Genomic DNA, 23,427 nt, shown 5'->3' with positions numbered 1-23,427 from the left:
CAGTGTAATTAGACAGTATCAATGAGGTAAATTAAGATCTGTCATAGCGAATCTGCTAATATTTCAAGAGACAATGTGACTTGGCACTGTTTATCCTCCCAATTAATGTTTGTTTTTCAAGGTCTTACCAAATCTAACCATCTTACCGTTGAGTACTCTTTTCAGGGCTGTTGAATGACAGGCTCCAAGGCTGCGTCAGACATTGTTTTGCACAATTCTATTTAAGTACACTGTAATTATGGGGGGAATGAGGAGCTGTAATTTAAAGTGTTACCAAATCATCCTTTCCGGTCCAATTCTCTTAACGTTTTCTCTTTCTTGTTCGCCCCCCCGCCCCCCCCCCCCCAGGAGAGAGACGACGGCACTGCGGGAGACCTGCTGGTCAAACAGATCCAAAAGGGCGAAGCCACGGTCCAGGCCACGGACGACTACGCCCAGCGGGTCAGCATCGCCGACAACTCCAGCCTGCTGATCAGCCAGGGCTCGCTGAAGGACGAGAGGACCTTCACCTGCATGGTGGTGTCGGCCAGCAACCTCATGGAGTTCCCCGTCACCGTCGTCGTCAACAGTGAGCCTGGCACAAATCACACAAATCACCGCAAACTCACGCTAACTACCCAGCTTCTTCTTCTGTTTATTCCAAACAAACTTCCCCGGAGAGCGCTACCAGACACCAGGTGTTTCAGCAAATGTAAAAGCATTCATGAACGGGCTTTATAGGTTGAATCACTGTTGTGTTATGTCAACTGGCAACAGAGAATAGAAAAACAGACATTTATTTTTATGAAAATGTTGGAGGTTATTACATTATGGTCTGCCAACAGGGATGAGATAATTGTACTTGTTTATAATGCAAATCAACATCCTTCAAGACTGTTCTTTCATTTATTTTATATTTAGTCGATTGATCTACTTTTTTATGCCTTGTTTAAAGATACTGACACTTTTGAAACAAGTGAAACTGTGTGGGAGACAACTGGAATTACCTCATCTGAAAAAAAGCTTATTTTATTTATTTAGTAGGTTTTTTTTTTAAATTAAAAATAGGTTTATGACTAAATATGAGATGAAATCATTGGCTAAGATCAACATTTTTTTGCATTGCACTTTTGATGCTAGAATAGAGTGACTGGGCTAAGAGTCCGAGGGTTATTCCTGGCTAAAGAAATTCTAAGATGATTAATAGTTTCTGGCTTTTAAATGGACTTATCAAATACTCCTCACCCATATTTTCTATCACAAGGACCTATCTCATGAGCAAGGATACATTGTCCTGTTTCAAGCCACGTGCTTATAATTTCCAGGTAGTAGCTCACAGTATTTAGAGAACAATCATTAGAACTAGTCTGATTAACCAAAAACTAATGGTTGGCCTTTGTAATGCTGATTCATGATACATGGGTAACATTTTGAAGCAATTTTGTTAACAAACAGCTTGGTTATAATTGCATTTAAAACCCTCTATGTTATCCACATTGCTTTTGTCCCTATTGTCTGTTTCCAACCCTGCTTAAGGAAATATGGTTAATCTGAATTTCACTCCCCAAAACTGTCCATGTATCACCTTCTAATGGGTCTTGCAAACCCAAGCGTGAAATAGGACATGAAGAGACTAGCTCAATAGGCCTGAGAGAAAGTATTAGGTTATAGGTAACAGGGGGCAGGTTAGAATTACGGCCTACAGCTCGAATATATTACCAGCATAATAAGTTTGCGGCTAAACATGCAGATGAAGTGAGCCGGGTTCCCCGCATTGTTATTGCAATACTTCTGAGTGCTCTCGCAGTGACCTTCAGCGCTATAGACAAGTTCAGAAAGTGCAGACGGTATGGAGGAAGGAAGGAAATCGAGAAACTTTTCAGACACAGACACACTCTTACGATTCCAACGGCTGATTCTCTCCTTCTGTGTTTTCAGAGAAACCGTCGACACCCGAGATTATGGACAAGGCCGAAATGTTGGAGAAGGACAAACTAACAATGGTAAGATTCATCCGGGAAGCGTTTGCATTTCCTAGAGTGTAGAGTGTGCTGTCTTTAAAGGCCTACATGAATTCTGCACACATGTTCATGCACACATAGGATTGAAAGCATTTTTTATGAACTGCGGTAATCGTGATGTCATGTTTATAACATTGTAGTTTGCGTAAATATTCATCCACTCTGGGAACGCTGCCTCGTCCATTTGCCTGAGCTACTGAATTTCTACTGTACATTATTATTTTAGTTGCATTGTGAACACCATTCCACAATACGTGAAATGAAAGCCAATTGCGGGAGAGTGTTGCATGAGTTACCACTGTGGTCCCTGGCTGGGGTATCTAGGAAACTGACATCTTGGATAATTCACACAGATATCCAGGCAGCCTGAGGGAGAGTCGAGAACAGAGGAAAGGGAAGCAGACAGAAAACAAGTCCAGATTCTGTGCAGTAACACAACTTACTTCCTTTTATTAAGTAGATGCCGCTCGATCGGGGACAGACGTGATTTGTATAAAATTATTTTCTCAAGTGCTGTAAACTGTGATGAAGTTTGGCAACGTACAGGTGTAGAGGGCTTTCGGTGTCATAACCAGAGCTGGTAGATAGGGGAGGAGATGAAGCAGGGCCTAGTCCATCAATAGGAGGTAAAAGGTCTCATCCTGCCTCCTGAGTGGGCGCTGTGGTCGCCAATCCGTGCCAGGAGCGGCACTCTGCGGGCCAGACATTGCTGTTCCCTGTTGTGTTTTTAACATCAGACGCCTCCATCGATCGGCTGTTTCATCATTTGGTTTAACTAGTTCCGGTGTACTGTTTTCTGTGTCGCGTGTGTTAGTGATTTGTTGGTTTGAATGTGTTAACATTGTTAGGTATTTGTTTTTATTGGGTATTTATTTTTATTCCATTTGACATTTGATGTAATCATAAGTCTCTCATGCCCCTAATGTGATTTGATCCACTATATCTAGTTTGATGTCCCTTTGAAATTTCTGTTTATTTGGTTGCTTGGCAACATCCCCGCCTAGGCGAAGCCTCTGTTAGCATATAACTGAATATATAATGGCTTTTAACCAGACATAATTGTTCGGATAAATGTTCGGAATACCTTTGGATTTCCATAAAAAGCCCAAACACTAGTCTCAGCCTTGATGGGGAGATAGAATCATGCTTAAACTTCACCTGGGTGCACTGCTCTCATAGTAGAGCGAAGGCTAGCTCCTGTCTCCTAAGCAGGGCGGCTGACAGAACCCCACGTGACTAAGGACCTGGAACTGGAAGCCAGAACCTTCCTCAATTCAAAAACTGAAGTCTCTGTTGTTACACCCCCTCTGGCGGCCATGTTGGAGGTCCTCAGCTCTTGGGCGTGACAGTGACTGTGAACAGCTGCTTATGCCTCTAAATGTAAGATTTGTCTGTCTCAACAGAAGTGAAAAGGCATGGTTAATTTCTGTGCTGTTTTTGACTGGGAACTGATCATTTGCCACTGACCTGATCGATTTTATGTTTAGATATGTGAGCTTGTTAGCTAGTTAACCATAGTATCCGGTTAGCTATCTATCACTGTCCTCTTAACACGATTTTCACACTAGCTAACGTATCCAGTAGAAGTTATTGGTGGATGGCTAGTGGTCACATGTTAACATTACCATAGTTGCTTAGCGTGCCGACTAGTTAGCTAGTAAACAAAGCCATAAACCAACAGGTTGTTCAGGTTAACTGAGCTGACAGTTATCAAGCTACAACTCAGAGTTTTGGCATAGAGACTAGAGCTAAAGACAAGACAGTTTACTGTGTCACACATCAGGCCAAGGAGTCAGGCCAGCTCCACGCTCAGGTCTCTTCTTCTCTCATTCTAATGACGCAGCCCAACGTTCTTCTTCATCATTCATTTTGTACGTGTGAATAATTAAGCATATGCATGAATGAATGAAAACAAGCAGTAAACAAAATGAATGAAAACATCAGCTAGAAACGGAGGGGGAGGATGAGATATCTCCTGCAACTTTTATTGTTCTGATATTTCATCTCTCGGCGGCAAGCCTGGAAATGTGGCGAGTCTCACGGAACTTCAGCTTGAGAGGGTACTGGGAGCATAGAGATATAACATAGTGTTATATCTCCATGTCAAAATAACTGACGAAGAAGAGACCTGAGCGTGGAGCTGTCCTGACAGCGGAGATTGGCCTGACAGCGGAGGTCTGCAGCCAGACTCCTCGTGTCACAGCAACCCACACTTGCAAACAAATCCGCATCAGACTATTCACTTTACTGAGTGGACCTTCACCCACACCATGCCAATGTTTTTCAAGTATCGCTCTTTTTGTGGCGTGGTGTTATATTTAGTCATTATTCGCACACAGCCAATTCCCCACTGGACCTGCATGATGCTGCCAGCTGTGGTCGCTGGGAAAGTGGTGAGGCAAAAGCTCTACAGAGGAATATAAAGGAGTGAAGTGTCTCACCCCTGACTAACTGAGTCACCCAAAGTTGCCTCTTGGTGGTGAAAAATGACTCCCAGAAGCCATTACCGAAATGTTATGGTTGCTGTTAAAATGCCTTTGGCAGAGAACACTGACACGTAAAACTACAAGAAATGTCAGATTGTGAGAGCATAAATTGGTCTGTGGGCTTTAAGAACGATGGATACGTTCCACAATAGCAGAAGTCACTTTCATTCATAGTGATGAACCCATTCCTCTGAAAATATTCTTCTTATTTGGTTGTTTATTTTAATTCCCTGAACACACCCTCGCCTCGGATTTCCCTCTCGTATCAGTATCGCCAAGAAAACAGAAAAAAAAACATTCGAAAAGCTGTGGGCAGCGCACTCACAGCGGTCATCCGCCTCCACTCGCCAGAAAGCAATGCACATTTCATCCACCACATGCTGCGTGTACACATTTATTATGGATCAAGTGAGCACTGCTGCCTCTATTGGTATTCCCACCTAAAAATTCAGCCGCCATTGAACAGCTTTGAGCATTTTGTAGTGGGGGGAAGAGAGACAGGGAGAGATGCAGGGAATGAGAGAGAAAGGGAAAGAAAGCGGGAGTGGAAGAGAGGGATTTCACTTTTGATAACCTGCGAGGAGGATGACGGAGGGCACGGCTGCTTCATACTCAAGCGGAATTACAAATTACAGTAATGTGTCATCTCGAGTGGTTGCTGGAGAACGCGGCAGGCCCGAGCTGTCGCGGGCACGGAGCGGGAGAGGTCGCATTTTCATTAGGCCGCGTCGCGCCGGGGCGGGGAGATACTGTATGTCAAGCCGTGAAAAATATCACTCCGAGTGTATATGACTTAATAAAGAAATGAAAACGAGCGCTTTGGAAAATGCCAGGTGCCTTGTAGATGCGAAAGCACATACAGAGTCTTTGTTCTTTGGGAAACAATGGCAGGCTTGTGGTGCCTCCTGTTTGGTGGAAGTCTGCGGTTTCTCAAGGACTCGAGGAGGGAGCGGTGCAGAAATCAGCATTGTGAACATCGATTAGTTGTGAAATATTCAGCCTAGATGAAAGTCATACATGATACAAACAAAGGGGTGCAGCGGAGGGTAAAACCCACCTAAACTGCAGTTTATATACGTTTTTATTTACAGAAAAGAGTTTACCACCTTCTAAGACATGAATTCATACTTATAGGGCCTGTTTTCTTCAAATATGATAGATTTTTGTTCCTACATCACTGGTTATAAGCTGTCACAATTACATATTAAACACATCTTACACCAGAAAATCAATCATATGCACTTGTATTCAACTGCTCAAATATATTTTAGGTCATAATAGTGTATGTATGTGTGTGTGTCTGTCTTATGTGATTTGTAGTGGCTGTCTGCATCTGTCTTGCTGTTTTGTGGTTTGCTGGTGTCAGACACATTTTCCTTGTGCTCCTTGTGTTCGGGCCGGGCTAATTGACTGAAAGTGACAGAAAGTCTGTGTGGCGGCATATATGTGTGAATAAGTACAGGGCTCTGTCTAAAGAGGATGACATTTTTTTTTTACACTTTTAGACTCACAAACTCGCTCTGAAATAGAAGCTACATTCTTTGAGAACTTTTGAGTGAGTTATACTAGTTTCCTGGTATGTATGCAGTGAGGAGATGTTTGTCGACCAAAATTGTGCATTACAAAAAAAATTGTCTCATGGGCCTCATGTTGGGATGGGAGTCTGTTTGCTCCATGAGCCGTTGGTTAGTTGTTTTAACAGAGATCTCCTCCTGAAACTATGTTAAAAGCTATTTGTATTAGAGTATCATGTGATAAATGGTTGCTGAGGGATTTTCCATTATCTGATTCAGGTTATCTTCTTGCCTGCTTTGGTGGAGTTAGATAGCATTGCCCCCCCCCCCCCCCCCCCTTCCCAGTAGACCAGACCATACACTGGCTAAAGTTGCTGGGGTTTGTCGGTGGGAGGCGAGTGTCCCTGAAATACGGGATCCTCTCTCTCCAGCACAAAGTGACACTATGGAATTTGAGCCATTGTGATTTGTCAAAGGAGCGATGCCAAAGAGGCTCCTGCACCTCTCTGCCTTACAACAGAAGCCACAATGCAAGTTCATACACTCACCCACATGCATTCAGATTCACACACTCTGGCTCTCTCTCTCTTGCACACACACACACACACACACACACACACACACATATCGATGTTGCTACCATCAAAGTGCCCTCAAACAAAGCAGTGAAACCCCAGCTGGTCCAGTGGAGCTGCTCAGTGGCCACCAGCAGCAGACTGTGGTTGCACCGGGCAGCTCCCAGATGTGAATGTGTGTAAGTGTGTGAATGTGAAGCGGGCAGCTGCTGTTACAATACACTCACTGGCTAATTAAATGCTATCTTATGCCTTTAACCTCTAACCTCTATTCTTGGGACACAGATCACTACTATTATAATTCTTATTATTATTATCACCACAAATTAACACAATGGACAAAATATCGGACTGTTGTCTCACTCTAAATGTGAACCAGACTACATGCATGTACCTCTCAAGCCATTAAAAGAAGGAACGACAGGTTAAGGGAGAGAAACTTGAATCTATCTTCTGTAAAAAAAAAAAAAAAAATCAAAATGTATAAATGAATACATCACTACTACTGTATGACTGGTATGAGCATGCTTCCCAACAGGAAATTCCTTTTGAAAGAGCACATGGTTGTGGTGAGTCAGATTCACCCAGCAGCAGGAGCAGCAATGCAGGATATGAAACTTTCATCAGGAGGTCAGCGGACAGGAATGTTCTTGTGACTCAGTGTTTATCTGGTTCACACACGTCTTATCACTGCTACCGTTAGTGACCTTCAGTCCTGAAGATGCAACAGACAGACAACAGTGCGCTAACAAGAACTATTTTAGTTCTGAATGAGGTGGTTGTTGGCCCACATTAGACATCCCCCTGTTGATGATGGAAAGCAGGCATTACGCACATTATGCATTATCTCTTTGAGGGCTGATGCTGATATTTTTAGACCGGAGCTACTGATAGCTTTGTGCTGATAGTTCATATCTTTGCATTTGACATTCAAAAAATGACCAGTATTCAGAGTTTTTTCCCCCCATAATTGTATTCTTGTCAGGGTGGAAAGGTCTCTGTAATAGCATTTAGACCATAGGGCACTGCATTGAAACTAATACTAATAAAACATATTCATGCTTATTTGTGTGGAATCTGATCAAAATGTCTCAGTAGAATCAGGTCAGGTTAAGGGCTTCCCATAGACAACCAGTGTAGTATTAATCAATTCTACAATAAATATGAAATCAAACAAAACTGCATCATATCCATCATATCGGAGGTGGACAACACTGACTGGACCAAATCTGATTTAACTGTCACCTACTGTCACTGTGCATATTACCATTCCTACTTGCCAAAAAATGGTTGGGACTTATAATTTCATATGGTTATTTTTTTCACATTCACATTCAATGAAATGACTGTCAATGGTCTGGCCATCATGCAGTTTGGTACCTATTTTTATATTTGTTCTTTGTTTTTCTGCTCAGCTGGGAACATGCATTGTGAAAGATGCCAACCCCGCGGCTGAGCTCACATGGACAAAGAATGGCCAGCCCTTGGCGGCCGATGGGAAAGGTAACGCATCATATCCTGTTTGCCGACACGCCCAGAAACCACCTAACAATCCCACAGCACAGTGCTGCCATACGGGAAACCCCCCCGGGGGGACAGCGGCGGGGGGTTTACAGTGACGATACGTCGAAAATGAAAACTGTCATAGTGTATCATATTTACCCCAAAACAATAGATTTGAGAGTAGACAATATAAATGTATCATCTGCTGGATGGTGTTCATTTCTTTTCAGTGGTGCTGTTATCTACTTCTGCATCTCGATTTTTGTCATTTTACCTGAGGCTGAATGCTATACCTGTAGTCTTAACCATTGTGTGTATGTGTGTGTGTGTGTGTGTGTGTGTGTGTGTGTGTCGTCTACTTCTCCATCCCCTCCTCCGCAGCCGTTGTGGTGAGCCCCAGTGTGAAGGTGGATCCAGCCACAGGCCTGTCCAGCACCTCCTCCACCCTCCAGTACACAGCCACCAAGGAGGATATCGGCGCTAGCTTCTCCTGCCTGTCCACACACTTGCTGGCCAAGCAGGAGTCGACACCGGAAGTCTTCACCATTCACTGTGAGTGGACTACAGCGCCGCCACCAGGCTCCACGGCTGTATTACACCTCTTCACCGCGTGTGTCAGGGGTGCTTCTGCCATGTAAAGGGTGTCTGAAAAACGTCCCTGACCACACAGGCTTTCTAGATTTTCTGGATTTGAAGATGAATTTCTGACAAGCAGTTTTGATGCTCGTTTAGTGATTCCAGACTTTTCGGACAGTTACATTAGAGGGAACTTATTCCCCCGAATTTGGTTTTGAATGGAATTTTATCTCCCATATCCCAGCTCTCACTCCTAAGGTTGGACCTCCTGTATTACCAGTAAACAAGCTAGTATGCTCCGTTCACAACCTGAATCAATTTGCCATTCGGAAACAGAATCATAATCACAGTACAATAAATGTGCAATATACAAAGTAACACAGTACAAACCGAGACATGGTACAAGGACAGCAGGACCTCGCAGGGTGCAACGACATTGCAAGGCATATGATAGACAGTAGACTATTCATTTCCATTGCACTTATAAACATTCAGTCGCTTCATTCGTGTGCATTCAAACAGCAGCGGAGGAACATTGAGTCTTCAGCAGTCCATTCAGCCAGCGTAACATGAGCTAGTGATTCTGAAAAGAATGAGACGCATGAAATAAGAAGTTGGCATGATAGAAATGAGACAGAATTCCGGAGAATGAAAGGTGTATGTGGATGGTATTCTTTTATGCGCTCAAATAGACTGTTCTGGCTCGAGACGGCTGAAGGTGTGGAGGTGCACCGGATTGAGCAGCTCCTCTCTTGGGAAGCTGTTTTTTATCTCAGAGGCAGAGGAACTGCACACAGCGGCACCGAGGAGAAGGAGGTGCCTGCTGAGCTCTCCGCTGTGGCAGGCTATGGGATCTTTTCCGGGATTTTTCGGGATTTGAGTTTTTTTTTTGTTGTTGTTGTTTTTTCCCCTGAGACGCACGACTTCCGTTCCTTTTCTAATTGGAGGTTATAGTCGGCAGTGCTTCTTTGTGTTCCCGATCACATCCCCGACCTTGGGAGGAGCGGGTGGGAGCGGGAGGCCGGGGTCGCGATCGATTCGAAAGGAAAAGAGGATCTCTCGGCCAGGCCTCGCCGCAGCAAGTTCATGGGTGGAATTTCCAATTTGTAGGCGAGTGAAAAGTCTTCGCCCCCAGTTTATGGGAGCGAACGCCGTTTATTGATGACGGTGTTGAAAGGGTCGCCTTTTCAAACGCGATGGGAGGTCACTCGGTCGCCGTGCGCTTCCACTCCGCTCGGCGCGTGTTTAAAAATAACGAAATAACTTCTCTGACTCTGTCCCCTCTCTCTCTCTCTCTCTCTCTCTCTTTCTCTCTCTCCGCCGCCCGCTCAAACCCCAGACCCGTCGGAGAAGGTGAGCCTCCAGGTGCTGTCCGAGGGGCCGGTCGCGGAAGGAGATAACGTGACGCTGAAGTGCCACGCCGACGGCAACCCTCCGCCCAGCAGCTTCAACTTCCACATCAAGGTGGGTCGCCATCCCCCCCGGGGGAGTCGGACTCTGTGACTACAACTCGCCGTTGTGGATTCCGCCGTCGCCTCGCCGTCCGGACAGCGGCAGCCGCTCTTTGAAATGTCTCTGAAAAGTCTTCCCCCATTACGCCCGAGCTTGAGAATCCTGAGATACTTCTGAAGTCAGACTGAAAGCAGAGAAGACACTATTCAAAAAGGCAGCTGACAATTTTGTGATGATGGTTGCTGGCCAGGTCTCAAGTTTTATACTAATATAGTTACTGCTGCTAGGGTTGAACTGACAGGTTTTTGAAGGCCAGTACCGATATTTATTGGATTGCAGCTGCCAATATTTTGCGCTGATATTCAGTATTTTTTAAATTTGACCATTTTCGTGCCAGAAGAATACAAAAAAGCATTTAGACCTGGGACCAGAGCTGACCAATTAATCAAAAAATAATTGAAATCGCAATATGAATTTCTGCAATTTTCCAAATTGCAGAGGCTGCAATTAACTGCTTAAGAGAGAGGGGCGTCCAAAATGGATTTTAGTGCTGCAGGTACTCTCTGTCCCTTTGAATCAAGTACAATATTGGTGAAAACCTTTCATCATACTCAAACTCAGTAAGTCCTGCACACTGACATCACATTTTTTCTATAACAAAATCACTTTTCTTAAAACAATTTGAAAGTTCTAAAAAATCTATGACAAGAAAAACAAAAGTTTTTGTTGATATCTTTCAGCCCTACCTGGGACACTAAAACTCTCCATTAAAACCCAGGATAATAATAATAGAGTAAGAATAAGAAAACATGTGTAGACCCATAGACCCACAAATCAATTATACAATAAAAAAGTAATCAAACAAGCTGCATCATATCGCAGATGGACGACTCCGACTGGCTGATATCCAGTTTTTTAATGAAAGGTCTGACCTTGAGTGGGAGCAACTGCTCACAAATACATAACTGCACTTTTTTTTTTTTTCTTCTTTTAAGAAATTACTCCTCTCCCCTCCTCTCTTCATCTTTCCTCTCCTCTCGCCTCTCCACTCCTCCTCATTTCACGCTCTCATTTCAGTATGATAGAAACTAATAGCACAGCTCTCCTCTTCTCCCTCCCCCTCCTCCTCCTCCTCCTCCTCTTCTCTCTCTCTCCCTCCGCCAGGGCCAGAAAGTGCTGGTGGAGAATTCGGACTCCTACACGCTGACTGCCATCCATCGAGACGGCACGGGGGAATACAAATGCTCTCTGGTCGACGACGAGAAAATGGAGGCCGCACAAAACATCGTTGTTAGCTGTGAGTACCGGTGACATATGCAGAGGCAGAGCACGGCTGCACTGTACCGCAACTAGAGGGGGAAATCACTCGGTGGAGCGCAGACAAGACCTCACACTGTTGTCCTGAGTTTGCCTTTGCCTGGAGCCGGCAAACAACAGCTCTCCCTCCCCCCCCAAAAAAAAAACAAACTCCCCCACATCCTGCCGCCCCCCCCCCCCCCTTGATCGAAATGTCTTAACTTTCTATATAACAAGGCACTTTTATTCACTGTAAATAAAGTCATGGGAGCAAAGTAATGGTAATCAAATTTAAACTTCGAGAGCCCAGGCTGGCAGGGAGGCAAGAGTGGAGTGCCAAGCAGGGAGGAGGAGAACTAATTAGAAATTTCTGACATCCACTGAGCAAAAGTGACAAAGTGTTTGGGTGGGCGAAGAGCTCAGGCAACTGATAAGCCGTTTCTCCCTCCTACCATCCACCAGCGCTCCCTCAAGTAATTACTCCCTTCTTCCCAGGTGTATGTTTCTCAGCCTTCAGTTCAAATGGGCCCTGTGATTGTAATAAAAAATAAGTCTGACACATTTTCCCTCCCCTATGTCCCATATTGCGGCTTCGGTGCATTTCACACATCTTAAACAAAGAATTCTTTTCAGTTCCCAACTTTTAAATTGAGTTTGTGAGTGTGAAAGAAAAACAATAGCTTTCTAAATTGGAAATTGTTTAAGATATTTTGTGTGTATGTGTGTGTTTGTGTATCTGGAGGGAACATGTCCTCGCCAGAAAAGGGAATGTTGCTGTTGCCTCGGCTAGCTGCCTGGCAGAAGCCGCACGGTAACGCAAATGTTATGGGACAGCTAGCGGACAGATATTTATTACCGGACACATCCCGGTCTGACGTGCTGCTTTCCTTTTTCCCGCAAAAAGTTGGTCGGAGAACTGCTCCAAAAAGAGCCGGTCCGCTGTATTCAAACAGGCTTACCAAATTCATATACCGGTTTTTGTAACAATACCCCAAAATTTTGAGGCACAGAGGCAATTTTCCCACCTTTTAATGTTGCATTCATGCCATACGGGAAATTAGAGCGACGGTTGGAACGACTTGATGGTTAAAAAACGATTCGGAAAAGAGTTGCTGGAACTTGTTTGAAGCCGTCATGATGCCATGATTGAAGTTTTGAGAAGACTTCAGTTGCTCCTGATCAGCTTTTTCATACGTAAATGACATGCACTTCATGTTTTACAGGATTGAACATGCAATCTACGAACAAAAAATCCAGCAAGTAGTCGTGTCCTGCCATGGCATTTTAAGAGTAGTGACGACAAAATGACTTATGTGATGACAGTTGTTCATTGTCTTGGTTTTATTTGAAACATCATTCCCTATATTTGACCACAGAAATCAGGATCCATCGCCAAAACCTGAGCTCCAGGTGGTATTTACCACTCAAAAGCTGACATGAATGGTATTTTACTGTAGGGAGCTCGTATCTACCGACTTTTACATACGACATGAATGCAGCATAACCCTTGTAACAGTGGAAAATGCTCTAGTCAGCAAAAAGTTGCAGAAGAAATGGGAAGTGAAATCTTGAAAATTCAAGTTCCACAGAAGCATCAGGGTTCAACTCAGAGGCATGAGACATGTGGTTTTGGTAATCATCCATCACACAAAAAATACACGTAGGTTCCATTAACAGACAATAGATACATGGTTTTAGGTCTGCTAATCAGTGGTTTGTTTACGGTTATACTGCCCAAACTGATGGGCTTATTGCAAAGCAGACGGAGAGGCTGAAACCTCGCCGGAGCTGGCAGAACTGGGTCTGATAACGGACCTTGTGACATCAGTGTTGAATGAGTCTCCGTCAAGGTCGCCGCATCACGGCGGCTTTGTTCCCCCACGATAAGAGGCAGCAAAATAAATGGATGCAGCTGTTACCTAAAGCCAACTGATACGACTCAACACAACCATCCCCGTTTTGTCCCCTGTCTGTCTCTCAGACCTGGACCTGAGTCTGACTCCCACCGGGACGGTCCTGAAGACGGTAGGGGACACCCTGGCGGTGAAGATGGAGAAGGACGCCTCGGGTGAAGCTAAGGTGTCGTGGACCAAGGTAAATGGGGTCGGGGTCGGGGTCGGGGTTGGGGGTGGGAGGGGTAATCAAGGGAGCGGGGGAATGAAAGACAGAGGTAGGTGGAGATGGAAGAGGGCGAAAGGAGAGGATTTGTGTAACTGTCTATACTGTCAGAGCACTTGCTCTTCAGTCAATAATCAAATTTGACAGGAGAAACTTACTAAGTGCACCCTCTGTGCTTTTATATATAGTGGTGGGAAAGTGATGATTTCTTTTTTCTTTTGCCTCCTCAAGAGCTGAACGCCAGTGTCATTCCTTAGTGAACCATTTATTCTATACTGCGCCTCTGACGGAGAGTAAAACTTTAAAATGCCACTGAGGCGCACGGAAGACACCGGATATTACATTTGTGGAAGGGATGGCAGAATTAAAAGGAATTCTGAAAGAGGAACTGTTTTTCAAATCCTTATCTGCAGCCCAAAGTAGAAATCCTAGTAAGATATGGCTGATGCATTGAAGAAATTTAGTCTAGCATGAAACATAAGATGAAATAAGATAAGATAAGGTGAATCTTTAATGATCCCTGTGGGGAAACTGGGTCACTGCTGCAGCAAAGAGTAGGATATAGATAAGAATACAGCAAACGCTGAAATACTGAAGATTAAAGATACCGCGTCTTCGTCATGGTGATGCAGAGCTCCCATGGGAATAATATCTGGCTGTATGGTATTTCCACATTGGACAGAACACAAACTACATTTTTACTAATTGCTGAAAGGAACATCTTCCTCCCATACATTTATAGGATGTCCCTTCGGTATACTGTTAATAGAAGAGAATAAAAGGGGGTAGGAAGGACATGTTTGTTGTTGTATTTGGAGTGAAATGAATCAGCGGCAGGTTCACACAGATTGATATTTTAACTCTCATTTTTTAGGATGGTAAGGCGGCGAAGGCACCGGTGTTCGGCGAGCTGACGTACACAGATGCAGGCGTCTACGTGTGTGAGGTGACCATGGCCGGCATCACGCGTCGCCAGTCCTTCGAACTGGTGGTAGAAGGTGAGTGTGTGTGTGTGTGTTTGTGTCCTTTGGCCCTTGGCCTGCGTACGGGGTGAGAAAGCTGAATTCCGTTCGTTTCCAAAGCCATTTCGCTTGTTCAAGGAGTCTTGTAGAAGCAGTAAAAACCCGAACAAAGCGTCAGTATCCTGAAATAATGTGACATGGTAATGTGGTTGCATCAGGAATGCCGGTGATCACCAGTCTGACCAAACACCGCGCGGACGACGCCCAACACAAGGTCCTGACCTGCGAGGCTGAGGGAGTGCCAGAGCCCATCTTCCAGTGGAGCATCAACGGCACCCATGTAAGCATAAGGGAGTGTGTGTGTGTGTGTGTGCGCGTGTGTGTGTGTGTGAGCACGATGTAACGCTTGAGTTGGCAACTTAAACTCATTTTCACCATTCCGCCAGGATGGAGACCCTGTGTTTTTATTAGGACAAATAATTTGCAGCATCTATCCAGACCGACTAATATAGAAGTTTCTGCATGAACCGAGACATCTGGTCGCACAACAGTGCGGTATTAAGCTGTATTTCATGAAACGGTAAGACAAATAGACTTGACAGTAATGCTCTGCTCTTGCAGGATACAAGGAAGGAAACAAAACAAACATCCAGCACATAAATATACACGTATTTAGCACCGCATTACCTTTGTGCAGAACCAAAGCCGGTAGATTCGGGCCGGCGGCGGTGAAAAAGAAGCTGCGGCGGAAATGGCAACGCGAAGCGAGAAAACAGAACAAATAGTATAGTGTGATGTGATTAAGGTGTTCTTTGAGGAGCCTGCCAGAGTTAGCTTTGCCCATACAATTAAAGTAAAGTATTGCTCTACTGAGGTTTTCACTCACTTCTACCATTTCTCCAACATTCAAACCCTCCTACATTGTTGCACAGTATATGCTCAGAGTGTAATTGGATGCAGCATGTAATTCCAAATCGCATTACCAGCCTTTGTGTATTGGATCCCATGAAATATCCCACTGACAGGCAACTTTTTCAAGCCTTAGTGCATTGTTGGGAACTGAGTGGGGATCATTTCTGCACCGAAAGCTACAGCCAAAGTTAGAGCTTCCTTGTCCTTTTAAGGCAATAACGGATAAATGGCAGCAATTTCCCAGACAAGTGGCAATTGAATGCACAGCAGGAACGTTTGCATTAGAATTGAATGCTGCAAAGGCTATGTGATTTGCTGCATATAGTGTCCCATGGTGGATTTTCATGAGGTGTGTACAAACTCAAGTGACTTGAGAAACCTGAATAATTCGGGTGGCCCAGGACTAGACCAGAGCCTTGGCCCAAATTATGATAAATCGATGGGAATATAAGTGTGTTTTCACACTTGGTCAGCCTCTCAGGAGTACTCAAAGCGATTAGTCAGTATTTGTTGCATATGTGAACTCTCCAAATGACCGCTGACCCCTCTATATCGAATTTCAATGTCGCAATACAAAAATGTGACAATACGTATTATGGGGCAGAAAAATGAATCGTGATATTATTCTGCAGTAGTAATCACAAATGAGACACTTGACCATCACAATTCATAAGCTCTCCATCCAAATTATATTATTTGCACTTTCAAGTAGTTGTTTACATTCTAGCAAGCCAATGCCATTGCTAGGAAGATTCGAGGCTCAGAAATAAACATAATTCTGCACATTCACACTTTATTGATCTTTTATTTATTACAAACTTTTATTTATTACGAACCACTGAGAGTGGTTCGTTTTGAGTCCGATTTGTGTTTCCCGTAAAAAGCACATGGCGAACACAAAGTGATGTCACCTGTTATCACTCCACTGGAACGCACCAAAGACAAATCATGGCTGGCAGCCAGCAGTTTGGTCCGAGGAAGAAAGCACTGCGCTCCTCGACGCAGGGAATGAGGAACATATCAAACGTCAAATGCCTACAATGTACAAGAGATGAAAGTTTTCCTCCGGTTGCCTGTCAGCATGAAAGTCAGGCACTTCAATAGGACTGCACAGCAGTGCTGCGTCAAAGTTGAAAAACGCCATCAAAAATACATGAGCACGCATGACAAAATGAGACGGAGCAGAGATTCCACAAAAAGACACATGCCCTTTTTTTTTTTTTACAATGAGCCGGACAGTATTCTGGTCATAAGCGCTCGTGCCGATCCTAAAGACGTTATAGATGGGAACTGTAGTGTGGAGACAAAGGCGACTGAAACCCCATCAGAGCCGAAGTGGACGAGACAGAGAACCCCGAGTCCTCTTTCAAATGACGCGAACACAAAGAGAGCCGAGTGGCTTTTCAGCTCGAGTCGGCTTTTGTTTAAAAAGGACTGTGTGTGAAAGCGCCCTAAAATGGCCTGCGGAAAATGGAAAATACTGCGGGCGAGGGAGTTAGCTGTGCAAAAAAAAAAAAAAGGATAAGGAACGGCCGCATATTCCCTTTAACGTACCTGCTCTTGAATTGCCCCAACCAATCTCTCAGGCGAGCTTTTCAAGCACCGTCTGGGTGACATTCGGCCTCAACGCGGAACATCGCTCACTCTAATATATACCACGTGTATCAAAAGGCTCTGTGAAGAACTACTGCAGGCCTCGTCTCCAGCAGGTAATGCACCAACCAGCACCGCTCTATCACAGGAGCAGCTCCTCTCTGTCGGGTTTAGGTCTGTTGGCACGGAGGCAGAGGGTTTTTTTTTTTTTTGTGTTTAATTCCGCATTCAGAATGAGTTTGCGGTTTGGCTTTTACTGTCAGACTCCCCCGGCATATCGGCAGAGTTCAGCTCCCTTGTCTGATGTCGACATTTGCAGTATTTTCCTCCCATTATCTGCCTTGCTCCCCCCTCGCCCCCCCACCCCCCCCCGCTGTTCTCCACCTGTCAAGCGGTATACAAAATATCCTGGAAAAGTTGATAGAGTGTGTTCCGACTAAAGAGGCGATTACGTGTGTGTGTGTGTGTGTGATTTTTCCACATAGTTCAAGAATATGTTTTTATTGTACCTGCAGGAGGAGAGTTCCTACAGGAATGGCAAGGCCACCCACAAGATCACGGTGACACCCAGGGTGAACCTGACTGTCACTTGCAGCGTCACCAACCGGCTGGGAGAGGATGTCATGACCATCAATGTTTCGTCCTGTAAGTTACTGCTTGTATACACTGTGACCGGCGTGTCTGATGGTTTCCGGGTGGATCTATGCGGTTATCCTGCAGCTAGAAAGCTCTGAACAGGCAAATCATGTGTTTTCTGTCCTGGGACTGCCTTTCATAATGTTACATCACTTTTGAGGAGTTAACATAGCAAGCCAAGCACTAATTAGGTAGCATTAATTGAAAATGAACCGAAAAACACTCTTCCAGTTGCTGGTTGATGATGTTGCTCACAGTGTGAACACAGGGTTAGAGGGCAACTTCCCAGCAGCTAGATTACTGCAGACTCATTTCAATACAGACTACTAAGTATTACAGTGCGATTCCATTTCTTTCACATAAGAAGAGGCATATTACCATCTAAAATCAAGCAAACATCAACGCAAAGCCTTCCTGCAGTTAAGGGCAATTCAAGTTGATTAGGTGTGAGCTATATTCTCTTTTATGGTCCACACATAAGATAAGATAACATATGATAAAACTGTAATGATCTGCGTGGGGAAATTCGTTGCAGCAGCATACAGTAATAGTGTATAGCAAAGTAAATAGAATATAAATAAGAAAAACGCAAATATGTCGCAAGATAACGCAATTGACATTTACATTGACATTTACACCGCTACAACATCTGATGCGGAAATATACGGTTGGATGAAAAGTATGAAAATATATGAATTGCAGCATCTATGAGAATGGGCAAAATGAAATTATTCAGATATCCACTCGGGGTGAATGCTGTTCTAATAAATGCTATTAGAATATCATCTGTTCGGTGAGACACATTTCTTCTCCGACGGCGACGGTGTCACCTTGGAAACAAGACATAATAACGTGGCATTATGTTATGATCAGCAGCTCTCCTGAAAGTGATGGAGGAGTGGTGTCTTAAGTTTTTCAGCCTCCAGCGCAGAAGGTATCGGGCCACTATGACGCTGCCATAACAACTCAAAGGAAAACACTATTAGCTATTGAGTGTTTTGCAATTCCTCCCCACTTCAGACCCACGCAGAATGGCGCTCATTGTAGCTGTGCAATGAGATATGTGCTGGTTTTCATTCGCTCTTATAGGGAACGCATTGGCGTAATGAGAGTTATACTAGTGCTATAATAGATGTGTTGGGTCATGAGTCCAAAATTTGATCTTGTAGTTTTTATCATTACATTGCAGAGCAAAGATGAAGCAAAAACCCCAGACATCCATTTGAAAGCCATAACTAAACTAAAACACATTCACATCAGGCAGCATTCAGGAGCAATGTTCCCTCTGAGCTGATAGTTTGCTGACCTACGTCTAATAATTTATCACATCGGCCGAATAATATCTGGTCAATCGCCGGTCTTTGCTCCACCTTGTCCCCAGAAGTTCAGTCAGTATACGCGGGGCTGGGAAGGCGTGGCGGTAAATGATTTTGGATGCGGGCACTTTGCAATACGTTACGGTTTAGTGAATTGACACCCATGAATAAACTACTATTATAGAGACACCGCAACCTTTGAATGCGGAGAGACTTTTAAGTTGGTGTTTGCTTTCCCTTCGAACACGCTGTATAATTGTGTTTTCACCTATTTTCCAGAAGTCATTTAACCTATCACCCAAAGTCGTTCCTTGCGAAATCAAACAGCTACCGGTGTGGAACTCGCATTTAAATGTCTGCAGTCCATACACACCAATTAAACAGAGTCCTCACACTGCGCCTACTATGGATGCTTGGTTAAAAAAATACAGGAAAGACTATATAATAAAAGGCTGAGACCGTCAAAGGCTAACGCTGAATGCAACAGCAGTGTCCTTTCATTTCATGCAGACATGCTGTGCCATTGCTGTTTCTCCTCATTCCTTCTCTCTGTCTGTGATAATCCCTCTCTCTTTTGTCTCTCCTCCTCCCTCACTATCTCCCGGGTTTGGCTGGATTTCTTGTTTGTCGGGGTGCTAAACCTGTCTCGCCTTTTTTTTTCTCCCTCGCGTCTAAGAGCCACTGCCTGGCATATGCTCTGAGAGCATAGTAAATTGTTGCTTTTAGAAGGTGTTGTTGCTTTTCCTCCTGCCGAGGTTCAATTTGCTTGTAGCGAGGCACAATCAGAAAACTTTGGATTTCATTTTGTCAGACTGCGACTGGCTAGACTTTCTTTACTTTTGATCAGTGGAGAATTGTCGAGTTTTGTTTGACTTTTTGTTTTTAGTAAACAGTACAGTATGCTTGTTTTGTTTGGCTTTTAATTTTTTATGATTTCTAATTTGATTATGTTTGATTTCAGTATTTAAGGAGGATACAAAGTTTGAAGGTAAGATTTTGATTTCCTTCGGCAAATTTTGTATTAATTTCTAGACTTTTTTTTAAGGGCCTCAATTGAACATTTGCCCTGAGAATATCAAATGATGTGCTTAGGTGAAATTTATGTGGTATAGTATGGTCATCCTGTTGGATTCTCTGATTACACACTCTACATCAACTCATCACACTCCCATCATGTATAAACCGACCCATACGCCATCAATTTACATGCAGTCAGTACTACACCATCACGTGAACATGCATCTCATCTCAGCTTTGTCATCCTTGTTATTTTCTAAAGACTGGGTCATTATGCAAGTGAACTTTCAGAAGCAGATTATACAGATTATTATAGGAATGCACCAAGTTGTGGGACGCTGACCCTTTGGTCAACTTGCCCGTTAAGTGATGACAACATAGATACCAAAACATTGGTAGATCATTGGTTCCAGTGCTTCATGCTAACTCTTTAGCATACACTATGTTGACTAGCATTATCCAAAGTAAGAAGACTGAACTTTAAGGTATAAAAGGTTGGTAGTAGTTTTTATTTTATGGCCTGTAGATTCATACATTTTAAAGATTAAATATCATTAACTCAATACAGCTCGATATAGCATTAGAACCATATCAGGTGAAAAACCATCCACCTACCACCTTCACTTCTTATGGAAACAGGGAAAGTTGTTCCTGCTAGTTCAAAACACGTTATTTTTGTGTCATTTTGTGTATTTTTTTTTATAGATTTTACCAATCTCCTACACAAACTTAACTTAACACCGGCTTAACCTCCTATCATTTAAGATTACTTACCATTTATCTTTAGAGCTGCTACAATGTCTCATTGTCTCACTTTTGAGATAACGTTAATGACTGTCACTAAAGTGTTAGCATGGAGCCTACTATCACTCAACATAGTGTTTGCTAAAGTGTTATACAATACTGGGGTCACGTATCTGTTCTCAATACATAACAGGTAAGCTGACCAACGGGACAATCACCCATAAACTCTCTGTATTCTTGTAAGAGTGCTTTTTGGAAGTGTGTGTGTGTGTGTGTGTGTGTGTCCTGTAGCTCACCTCGTGGCGTCTGTTTCCCAGGGTCTACAGAGGATGCTGAGGACCAGGCGAAGCTCATAGTGGGCATCGTGGCTGGGCTCCTCATAGCTGCAGCAGTGGTGGGACTCATCTACTGGCTCTACATGAAGAATTCAAGGTACACACACACACACACACAGACACACACACACACGCACACAGGAGCATCCACATTTACATTTAAATCTGACTGTAAGTTCCTCTTATCCAGAGGAACACAGTAACATCACTGCTTTAGCCAGCTCACCCTGCACCCCAACCAGAGGGAGAAAAGAGAATTTGCCCCTTCCTGGATGAATAAAGTACATCAAACCTCCCAAAAAAGAATCAATAGAAAGGTGGAAGGGAGCTGCGGATGTACAGTAAGGTGGAAGGCTTTCAGAGCACGTAGCGGAGGAAGAGGTAGAAGAAGTGGATGTGATTCAGAGGGAGAGAGGAGGAACGTGGCGTGTATATATATATATTCAGTATATATATATATATATATGTTGAAGAGTTTCCAGCTTTTGCCGTGCGGACGCGGGGTGCAGGAGGGTCACGCCGCAGGGACAGATGCGTCACTCTCTAAAAACCTCTGTATTCACCGCAGACAAGGAAGCTGGAAGACCGGAGAGAAGGAGGTGGGAACGTCTGAGGAGAGCAAGAAGCTGGAGGAGAACAATCACAACGTCTAATGACGGCCGGGCTGGACTCAGGGACGAAAAAGGTATACACACACACACACACACACACACACATAGAAAGTGTCAAACTGAGTTGAATTTCAATTTCAGTGTGGCTGCAACATGATGGACAAGTTTGGATGTTGGTAGGGCCGGGTATTGAGAACCGGTTCCAATTTAGTCCCGGTTCCAAATTGCCTAATTCACCGGAATCGATAAGCGACCACTCTAGCGATTCCTCTTATCGATCATTAAGCATTTTGAACAGCTGGATGCTTCTCCAGTAGCTGTGCAACAACCTTTTTGAGCCTTTCAGTGTGCTGTAGATCGCAAATAATGACGGAATTAGATCGCACCTGTCAGTCAAAACCAGGGGCAAAACACTGGTGAAACACAGTGGCTAGCAGCCTCCTTCTTTAAAACAAGAGGTTATAAAATCATAAAAGTTATAAAGTCATAAAATTTCTCTATACAGCTCCTGCACTTATTAAGTAACACTGTGGCTCCAAAAGTCCAATATTTATCTCATTATCTCCCAAATGTGCCGCACTCATTCTGCACTGCATCTATTTATTTTAAATATTGGATTTTCTTCTTTAAATAAATATTTATTGAAATATTTCAAAACAGAAGTAAATATATAGTCATGAATAATATTATCCTGGCAAGCTACTTCAAAATGTAAGTCAATACTGTATATTGGCATATTTCATTTCAACACATAACACTCTTGCATAATATAGCCTGGGATAATATACATTTAAATATATTTAAATGTATTTCTTCACCATGTACTGTATGTACATATATGTAAATGCATGAAGAACATGTAAAAGAACATATGAAGAAGAAAGTGGTCATTTTTGTAATATTGACATACATTTCCTCCACATATTGTACATATATGGTTAAGATTTTTAGATTTATATGTCAATACATAACCTGTATGTACTGTATGTTATTAAAATGTGTAGACATTACTCGAGTATGGGTGATTCATCTGGCATCATAAAACGTTAAGCAAGATGTTAAAACTTTACACGACCGAAACCTGACTGTGTTTCTCTTTCTCTGTTGGGGAAGCAGCAGTTGAACGCGGCCCCCCCGTCACGCCGAAACCAAGACTCCCAATTGGCTGCCGACGCCCTCCATCAGGCTCCGCGCGAGCAGCAATCAAGAGTAATTTCCCACCAAGCCCCGCCCACAGCCTGCTGTCCCATCCCGCCGTTAGCGGTCCTGCACAAAGGCCGCCTCGTGTTACCGTGTCATTTTCTGTTTGTGTTCCTGGTGAATGCTCTCTGTGTTTTTTTCCCCCCCTTCTGTTTTCCCGAGCGACCCGTGAGGCTGTGCGCTGGGTTTTTTTGGCGCTCCTTTTTGTTTTTGTTTTTTTTTTTTTTGTTTTTTAGGACTTTTTTTTTTTTTTTTTTGAATTGTTCTTGCTCTTGAAATTTTCTTCAAAGAATGTAAAATCCTTGTACGCTTTTAAAGGCCTGTGTAACGAATCATAATTATGCGTGTGCCCCGGCTGAGCATGCCAAAAAATTTTTCTTTTTTTTTTTTTTTTTGTGTGCGCTGTGTGTGGAAAAGCCTTCGCTCGACTGTGCTCAGAGAAAAAAAAAAAAAAAAATGACACTTCACTGCTGTTTCACCCTGCCAACACCGCCCTCGGAGCTAACATTTACAGGCTTTAGCGACAGATTATTGAAGCTGTTGCACGTTCTCAAAAGATAACCTCCGCACCACTTAACCCC

The 23,427-nt window shown here is 43.7% G+C and overlaps 1 protein-coding gene across 1 annotated transcript in view; it reads left to right on the top strand.

Annotated features, from left to right (window-relative positions):
• Positions 1–23,071, top strand: part of alcama (activated leukocyte cell adhesion molecule a) — a 66,378-nt gene extending 43,307 nt beyond the window's left edge. The window contains exons 3-16 of the mRNA XM_071522313.1: positions 349–568; positions 1,918–1,982; positions 7,991–8,078; positions 8,460–8,630; positions 9,994–10,118; positions 11,271–11,403; positions 13,384–13,496; positions 14,395–14,518; positions 14,701–14,822; positions 17,503–17,632; positions 19,901–19,927; positions 21,018–21,132; positions 21,604–21,720; positions 22,763–23,071. Of these exons, the coding sequence (XP_071378414.1) occupies positions 349–568; positions 1,918–1,982; positions 7,991–8,078; positions 8,460–8,630; positions 9,994–10,118; positions 11,271–11,403; positions 13,384–13,496; positions 14,395–14,518; positions 14,701–14,822; positions 17,503–17,632; positions 19,901–19,927; positions 21,018–21,132; positions 21,604–21,688 (1,518 nt within the window). The 3' untranslated portion in view covers positions 21,689–21,720; positions 22,763–23,071. The remainder of the gene's footprint in view (positions 1–348; positions 569–1,917; positions 1,983–7,990; positions 8,079–8,459; positions 8,631–9,993; positions 10,119–11,270; positions 11,404–13,383; positions 13,497–14,394; positions 14,519–14,700; positions 14,823–17,502; positions 17,633–19,900; positions 19,928–21,017; positions 21,133–21,603; positions 21,721–22,762) is intronic.
• The last annotated feature ends 356 nt before the right edge of the window (positions 23,072–23,427 follow it).

The sequence above is a fragment of the Centroberyx affinis genome, unplaced genomic scaffold (genome assembly GCF_046629955.1).
Source record: "Centroberyx affinis isolate AG114_WGS23_722 - 3 ecotype Tasmania unplaced genomic scaffold, CSIRO-AGI_Caff_v1 ptg000975l_1, whole genome shotgun sequence".
Taxonomy (NCBI): Eukaryota; Metazoa; Chordata; class Actinopteri; order Beryciformes; family Berycidae; genus Centroberyx; species Centroberyx affinis.
Note: the sequence above shows the minus strand (reverse complement) of the source record. Positions and strands in the feature narration are given on the sequence as shown.